We start from the raw sequence: 8,618 nt of genomic DNA on the forward strand, positions 1-8,618 counted from the left end.
AAAGAACCATGGGGTGGTCCCTCTGCGTGGCTGGGGTCTAATCCAACCCGACAGAGGCCTCTCAGCCACCACCCAGCTGCACCCGGGTTAGGACCAACAGGACGGTCTCCTCAGGCATCCTTCAGACCTCGGTGTTAGAAGTCAGACAGACAAGTTCAGCGTGGACAAATGAGGAACGAAGGGAAGGGGTAGTCCAGTAAGTGTATCAACCACAGCAGAGAATATTTCTTTTAATGGCTTTGGCTTTATGGCACGAAGCAGGCACCCCACTGTTTAAAAGGCACAGAGTCCTCTCTTCTGCCCCATCTCCTGGGCCTCTGAAATCAAGTCCTGAGTTCCAAGGGGGTCACTGCCAGGCAAAAGGGCATGGGGCAAGGCTTCACTCCCCTACAAACAGCAGATACCCAGGGCTGTAGACCACACTGGCCCAGACAGTTCCCTGTGAGTCCTGTACAGGAGTCAGCAGACATGGTCCCTGAGAGCATCCAAGTCCCCCAGCTGCATTTCAGTGCTCCAGATCCCTGGGCAGTGTGAAGTCTCTGAAGCTATAGAAGGAGATGTCACCGTGATCCACCAGGGCAAAGATCAGGGGGACATCCCCACTCTGGTAGGTCAACCGCTTGAGGCTGCAGAGGTCTGGGACAGGCTCATCAAATCTGTAGGAATAAAGATTAAACTGAGGCCTAGTCACAGCCCACCCACGGCCCCGGGCTGCCCCCCCTCCCAGAGCAGGAAGGCTCTAAGACAAAAGCTAGGAATACAAGAATACTGGCCCTGGGCTCTGCTGTTTACAAACTCCGTGGCTTTGATGAACTTCCAGGAGCCCCAGAGTGGAGGGACAGCAGGACAGAGTGGGTTCTCACCACTCCTAGCCAGAAATCCCTTCACATCAGTTCCCTCCTGCTGAGTGAGCCCAGGACTAAAGTGGAAGAGAAGAGAGTTTACTGCAAAATGCCTGTAATGAGGAGCCAAGGATTCAAAAGCTTGGGTTCCTATGGCACCAACTGGCCATATGGCCTTAAGATAGGTGGCACTTAACCCTCTGGACCTCAGATTCTCCTCAGGGACTGGCAAGCTGGTGGCAGGGATCAGGCGAGGGGCTGGCAGCAGGCAGGGTACTGCTCAGTCGTCTCGTACCCACTAATGCACATTCGGACATAGGGTTTGCCAGGGTTGTTTTTTCGGAACGTAGCCACAGCGTCAGCCTGGTAAACATCGAAGCTGATCTCCAAGCCTCTCGACTTCTCCAGCAGCCTGAGGACCAGGTAAGAAACGTTACAAGGACTTCTTCTCCCACCTCCCTCCACACCAAACCCTCTCCTACTACCACGTCTGCACAGCAGCTTAGTCATGGGATAGACCCAGCATCTTGTCATTCTTCCCTTTCCCTGACGCACATGAGTAGCTGTCACTGGAAGCTAAGTATGTGGGCAGGTGTCCCTGGGGTGATCCTCTGACTCACACCCAACTCCAGGAATCAAATCCCAGCTGTCGCTCCACCTGGCAGCCAGTGTCATGGAGACAGCGAGCGCAGCTGAGACTCACCGGTAACCTCCGTCAGCAAGGTGTGTTGTCTGCAGCACGGAGACATGTTCAAGGACCGCGGCTACAAGGGCAGTGAAAAAAAGATGTGGAGGAGGGGAGTCAACTTCCTACGTGCTCCTGTGGTGCTACCAAATCTGCTAACCAGGTTAGGACCACCAGATTTACCAGAATGTATTCAGTAAGGTATGCTCCACACAGTAGCAGTATTTAGAATATGCTTATCTGGTAACCCTGCTCTCCTCACCCACCACTCTACCATGTTCCCATGATGCCTTTACAGAGTTCTGAATCTGTTACTACACTTAGCTCAGACCACAGACTTAGTTCCTTGTGTTTAAAACCAAAACCAAGAACAGACAGTGAACTTTCCTCTTATTTGACTAAAACCTCTGTGGCGCCACCATGTTCTGGCTAACAGGCTGTAAAGGTGAGGGACCTGAAACTGGTTGCTGGCAAAACCATCCAGCATTCTTGGGTATGGCCTTAAGGATGCGGGTACACCACGCAAGTGTCCCTGGGCAATCTGGGCTCTGCTGGGGCCACGGTCCCCACCTACAGAGGAGCCTCTGCGGGGCCCACGCCACTGCAGCCTTCTCCTCTCATACCTTAGGCATCAGCCAGCCCTGGTCAAAATAGCCCTTTTCAAGTCTCATGATCCTTCTGCTCCCAGTGGCCTATCGTATAGCAGAGTGAGGGGATACCTGGGGAATATGCTTTATCAGGGTTGAGCAAGGGAGTAACAGACTGGCCCCATAGGTGTGGAGGGCGGGGCTGGCTCTTCTGCAGCTGTCGCCTCTGCAGCAGTTCCTTGTACTCCCGCCAGCTGGAGCAGCCCTGCACCTCGGGATCTGCATTCACATCCTCCCGGAACTGCTGCACCTCTGCTTGCTGGTCCCGGTCTCTCCGGGAAAGCTTCTCCTTCCGCTGGTTCAGCTTTTGGCACCAGGACTCAGCATCTGTCCCTCGCCCAATGACATTGGCGGGGAGCAGTTCTGGGGCTGGGGCAGGCAGGAGGGTGTGGCGGCTATCTGAAGCCATGTTGGGGAAGGAGATCTGCTCAAAGTTCCAGCGTGGTTTAGGAGCCCCCTTGGCTCCATTCTTGATTTTATCATTCTCCTGGCCACACTCCACATCCTCCCTGGCCAGAGCAGGGCAAGGCTCTGAAGACCCCAGAGCCTTTCTGGGGCTTGACTCCTGGGGCTTCTCTGAGTACTGGCTACTCTGGTCACAGGCAGGTGGGCTGGAGGCTGCCCCGCTCATGGGTGGCAGGGAGTTCTGTAGAGCCTTAGCCTTCTTACTAACAGACCTTAGAGACATGGGAGGAAAAGCAGTGTATTCATTCCCCTTGTTACTGTCACCAGGACAGGTGTGTCCCACTGGAATTGAGGTGGACCCCTACTGTCTCCCAAAGCCTGTATGAGAGCATCACAGGCCCCTTCTTAAGCCCGGAGCTCATGATATCCCTGGGGTGGCAACAGCAGGGGGCATTACCGACAGCTGGAGCTCCTCTTCCTCTTGCCAGTCCCGTCCTCCAGGCACTGGGCATAGCCATCCAAGTTAAGCTGCCTCTCATAAGGGGACACGACAGAGCTGTGGGGCGAGAACAGCAGGCAGGCAACAGATCCACCTTCTCAGACTGGTGCTGCCGGCAGGATTTGGGAGGGAGTGGCCAAAAGGATGAGCCAGAGGCCAGAGGCAGATCCATACCCAAAGGAAGGGTACCTGGGAACAGCCACAGGGGCCTAGTCACCCACCTCTGTCCAGGTCCCGAGTGTCAGCAATAATACCTGTGTAGCCCTGGCTGTTCTGGAACAAGCCATCAAGTACACTTTTATCTCTTGCACATACACACTACTGTTTCTCTGCTTGTTTCTGTTTTGTTTCCTGACAAAACCGACATTGTACTAACACACTACTTTAGATCTTTTTTCTTCCCCACTCAGTTACACACTGTGGGCTCAGACCCTCATCACTTAGCACCACAGCACTCTTCCTGCTATGAGAAGGGGAGAGGGTATGTGACAGAGAGAGACAGAGAGAGAGAGGGGTGTGGAGGGGAGAGCACCCAACAGCAGAGTGCCTCTTGGGAGCTGTCTATCTTGTTTGAGGTGGGGGTTTCTAGTTGGCTTACAGCTCACTGATTAAGCCAGGCTGGCTACTGAGCCCCAGGAATCTGCCTGTCTCTGCCTCCCCAGTGCTGGGAATATAAGGATAAACACATGGCCTTGGGTTCTGAGGGACTGGGCTCAGGGCCTTATACTTGCTGTAAATCCCCTCCCACCACTATGTATTTTTATAGCTTCCAATGTTGCACAGTTCAGGCGCAGCACGGTGGATAGCCACGAGTGTCTATTCACATTAAATCCAAGCCAATTAAAATTACGAAATGAGACCTCAAGTCCTGTCACTGCCGCAGAGGGCATCTTTGTACTACACAAGTCCTAGTTGACGACCGCTTTAAAAGAGCAGCCAGTTTGTGTGGGTAGGTCTCCGCAGCTGAGTCCAAGCTTCTCAAGTACGGATTCTACAAAGTGATGGCGTTTTGTGACTGTTCTTTAATACATAATAAGCAGGTAGCGGCTGTGATTTCGTTCTGTTCTTCCTCAGCCACTAGTTCAGGGCCTAGCATCAGAAGGTGCTCAATAACACTGCCGAGTGAGAGAACAATTCTCAGGAGGAACTTCTGCACACAGCCATGCCTGTCTCCCTAGAACAGATCCCACTTTGGGGAACTGCTTTAGGGTTTTGGGGACAGACTGTAGAGGCAACACCAATTTCTACTGTAAGTCTGAAAGTGGCTGTGGCATTCAGCAAAGCTGGACCACTAGGTAATAGAGGGAGATCTAGCCCAGCCTAAGAATGTGAACGGCACCTCAATTATAAATCCCTCCCCAGCTCCTCGCTCATGCACGCGCTCCACAAATGGGCCTGCACACCTACATGCCAGGCACTGGCTACTGCAGTTCTGCGCTCACAGTGAGCTGCAGGTACTTGGTTATTACCTGAGCAGAGCCCAGTTTGACAACCCAGGAAAAAGTGCAGGAATGGAATTCACCCCCACATGCTGCACTGTAGCCAAAGGCCCCAGGAAAGTGAAGGACACTATAACAGTCGGTCAGGTCCCCCCAGCTGCAGTGGATGAGTCAAAGGACTTACCTCGGCTGGAACCGGCGAACCACGTAGCCTAGTCTCTTCAGGTGGCTGAAGACCTCAGGAGAAGAAAAAGGAAATCTTAGATGCTTTTTGTTTGCATGTTTGTTTGCAAGGCTCTTGCTGTACGGTCCTAGCTATCCTGGAACTACGTGGACCAGCTAGCCTCACACTACTCAAAAGTTGTATTTCTCCCTCTAAACCTCTACGTGCTGGAATTGTGACAGGTACTACCATGCCTGGCTTAGATGTCCACTCTTTTTTTTTTTTTCGAGACAAGGTTTCTCTATATAACCCTGGCTGTCTTGGAACTTGCTTTGTAGACCAGGCTGGTTTTGAACTCAGAGATCCACCTGCCTCTACCTCCCCAGTGCTGGGATCAAAGGCGTGTGCCCCCATGCCTGACTTGGATGTCCATTCTCTACAGTAACATAGTGGTTTCTCCAAACACAAGTCATTTCCTCTATCTCCCGAAACTTTCTCTCCTACAGAGCTCCAGGCTCCACCCTCAGGACTGCTTGAAACACATTCCATTATAAATATTACCCGCACCAGGCCTACTGGTTCAAGCTTGTAATCCCAGCTGCTAGGGAGGCTAAAGTAGGGGGATCACAAAATCATGGTCAGTCTGGGGTACAGAGAGAGTTCAAGGTCAGTGTGTGCAATTTCCAAAGTCCCTGACTCAGAAAATAAAAGAGTGGGCGGGGCCACAGCTCAATGCGAGAGTTTGCTAGCACACACAGGCTGCTGGATTCTTCCCCAGTAGCACTAAAAGTAAATTAGCAAACACCATGTTCCAAGGAAGTTTCACTCTTTGAATTCTGTCTCTTATTCTGGGTATAAGTGACATCTAATAATTTATCGACAATACAAATCTCAAAAGAAAAACACAAACAGGGGTGGGCCTCCTGGGAAAGACCTACGTCATAGGATATGTTGACATTAAAGTCTAGGCAAAACAGTGGTAGACAGTGGTAGACATCACCCCACCCATCCAACCCTCCACAGATTTGATGGGAATAGTCTCCGCTAAGTAGCCACACGTTATTGCTCGTGTCCTGTCCCCACAGCGGAGGAACAAACCCAAAAGTGTCCCCATCTCACTCAGTCTCCTCCCAGCATTCAACACAACTGATTGTTTTCTCCTTTAAAAATGAGCGCAGGGCACAGTGGCCTTTAACCTTAGCACTTGAGAGAGTGAGTCAGGCAGATCTCTGAGTTCAAGGCCAGCCTGGTCAACATAGTGAGTTCCAGGACAGACAAATCTGCACAGTAAGATCCTGTTTCAAAACAGAACACTGAAAAGAAGAAAAAGAGAGGAATTGAAGATTGTACTAGAGGCTTCGGCGTGGTTTCCTCTTCTCCTCCTGATCACGGATGGGTCCCATCTCTCCACTAACCTTCCCACATCTGTGAGCTCCAGGGGACAGTGACAGTCCCCTGCTGGTTGCATGCCCTCAGAGACAATGGCTTATACTATCCACAGCATGCAAACATCCAAGGTTATATTAATAGCTTTGCCCTCACCCTACATTCTAGGTTGTATCTACTGTGTGCCTGAAATCCTGCTGGATGTCCAGGAAGTACCTCAACGTTACTTTGTATCAAACAGAACCCCTGAGTGGTCCCAGTCTTCCATATAAACACCCACCTCAGTCTTCCCGGCTAGATGACACCATGGTGGTCACAAGCCTTGAGTCTCTTAGTCATCCAACCTTTCCTCCAAAACACTCCTGCCATACCTTTTCCTGCTCACTGCCCCTAGCCCAGCCTATACCGTCTCTCTCCTGAAAGGATGGTCCAGAACAGATCTTTTTCCTTGTCTAATTTGATCTTCCAACTAGCACTAATTCTCTATTTGGTTCTTGTTTGTTTAGTAGTTCTGTTTAAGGCTGGGTTTCATTAGGTAGCCCAAGCTGATCTTAGACTTGAGATTGTCCTGCCTCAGCTTCCAGAGTGCTGGAATTACATACGTGGTTAACCATGAGAAGCACTAAGTACTTTTTGTTTGGAGACAGAGTCTCCAAATATATAGTATAATGGCTGGCCTGGAACTCACAAAGATCCTCCTGCTTCTGCCTCCTGAGCACTGGGATTAAAGAGTGCACCACTGCCCCCCCCCCATGCCTGGCTTCTTAGTAACTTTTTATTATCCAACTGCCTCCTCTGACTATAAGCCTGACCCGCACAGGCTCCTAACTGTCCTATAGCCGTGATATTGTGTTTGCAACCTCAGAGGTACTTGTCACCGTCCATTAGCTTGACCAACGGGAGGCTCCTTGCGACGTAACTGATACCTGATATTGTAGGAAATTCAAGGTGTCCTCAGTCAGCAGCAGCTGGTAGGCCTCTTGGATGGACAGTGGTAGGTCTTGGTAGAAGAGCTGAATAGAGCCCTGGAAGCGGACCAAGGGCTTAGCTGTGTGTAACCTTCTTTCAGCGCCCAAGTCAAATAGGGTCAACTTCTTGCCTCTGACCCTCTCCCCCCCCCCTCCAGCCTCAGCATCACTGCATAACCGTGACCAGCTAGGAGAAAGGATTAGCATCATCGCTGCTGCCTGTGTGGCATTCTCTTCTGTTCTCCAAGTCCGCCTTTAAGTTCACCGAAAACGTAATTCTAAATTCTTCCTGGTCCTTCCCATTCCTTACTCTGAACCCCTTTCCCACAGCCCCAGGAGCCCACTCACACACTCCAGCAGATACAAGGCCTCTTCGGGGTGAAGCCGCTGCCGCCCTTGCTCTGAGTAGCCCATGGTCTGCCAGAATTTCCCCTGTGGGGCATCAGCGCAAGTGTCACCAAACAGCTAAGGGAACCGAGGGAGGGGATCCACCCCCCAGACGCGGAGATGCTCGGGTCGCTCACCGCTGGCGACTTCAACTCCACGAAGCCCTCTTCGGGTCTCCACTCTGCGGCCACCAAGCTGCCCCTGGCGAGGAGTGGGTTGGGGGCGTCTCGATCTACACGGGCAGTCCCCGGCCCCCGCCCACCCGGCCCCGGCCCCCGCCCACCCGGCCCCGGCCCCAGCCCCTCTCACAAGCGTTCCACGCGCTCCTCTGCCAGCAGCTGCCACAGCTCCTGGCGACACAGGCGCAGCCGCTCGGCCTGGGCCTCCGAGCCGTCCGGGAGGAAGTCCTTGGGGCCATGCGACCGCTGGGGCAGCTTCTGGGACCGCGAGCGAGCCGCCCGGAGTTCCGAGGCGCTGGGGCGAGCCGGGGACACGCGGTCAGCACCACGGCCACCCCGCGCGGCCCCGGCCCCACGCCACCACCCCCACGCCGCCCCCGTGACGGGGAGCACCTGAGCACACGCCCCGCGGGAACCTCCACGGTCGCGGGTTCGGAGTCTTGCTCCATCGGGCCGCCGGCTGCGGCTGCGCGCGCACCGCCCAAGCCCCGCCCTCTCCGGGAACGTGACGTCCGTGCGGTCCTAGCGCCCGGCGCTCCACTCCCGAGCGCAAATCCACCTGGCTTCGCGCCTTCCTACCTGCCCTGTGTCCCTCAGACACCTGTCTGCACACGTGTCCCTAGGTCGGCGGGGCCGAATTTAATCTGCAGGTTTCCAGACGTGCAGGAACACACCTATTCTGTTTGCAGCGCTCCTGGGGGCACCTCGCTCTAGTAAAACCTCCCCTGGCGACTGGGCATGCAGTATGAATAATCACGTGTGTGACCTCTCTCCAGCCCTGAACTGCCTCGTGCTCTTCCACTAAGAGGAAAGAGATTCGAGGTGGGGAGAAGAGCAGTGAGCCCTCGAATACCAGCTTTGCAAACTGGAGGCCACGTGGGGACGGTCAGGAGTGGTCCAGAGACATTCGGAGTTCTTTCGGGATGAGCCAAAAGAATCTCTCCAGAGGAGCTCGGCTACAGGGTTCAAAGGCCACGGGTGGGAGGCGCTGTCCGGCTCACACTGGTGCTGAATCGCC

At 53.5% G+C, this 8,618-nt stretch overlaps 1 protein-coding gene across 2 annotated transcripts; it reads right to left on the reverse strand.

The window, feature by feature from the left end:
• Positions 1-181: 181 nt before the first annotated feature.
• Positions 182-8,070, reverse strand: Tsen54 (tRNA splicing endonuclease subunit 54). Of its 2 annotated transcripts, none has more exons than XM_041635556.1 (11): positions 7,994-8,070; positions 7,731-7,895; positions 7,559-7,622; positions 7,383-7,466; positions 6,993-7,091; positions 4,702-4,754; positions 3,037-3,135; positions 2,247-2,851; positions 1,546-1,606; positions 1,138-1,254; positions 182-656 (listed from the first exon to the last, which is right to left on the reverse strand). In XM_041635556.1, the coding sequence occupies exons 1-11, from the start codon at positions 8,047-8,049 to the stop codon at positions 506-508; spliced, it is 1,554 nt and encodes a 517-aa protein (XP_041491490.1). In that variant the 5' UTR covers positions 8,050-8,070; the 3' UTR covers positions 182-505. The 2 variants fall into 2 exon arrangements, with proteins under 2 accessions (XP_041491490.1, XP_041491488.1); XM_041635554.1 differs by lacking the exon at positions 182-656 and adding an exon at positions 677-919.
• Between the last annotated feature and the right edge of the window lie 548 nt (positions 8,071-8,618).

The sequence above is a fragment of the Microtus oregoni genome, unplaced genomic scaffold, assembly GCF_018167655.1.
Source record: "Microtus oregoni isolate MIOR12 unplaced genomic scaffold, Mior012 000048F_ref0000485, whole genome shotgun sequence".
Classification (NCBI taxonomy): Eukaryota; Metazoa; Chordata; class Mammalia; order Rodentia; family Cricetidae; genus Microtus; species Microtus oregoni.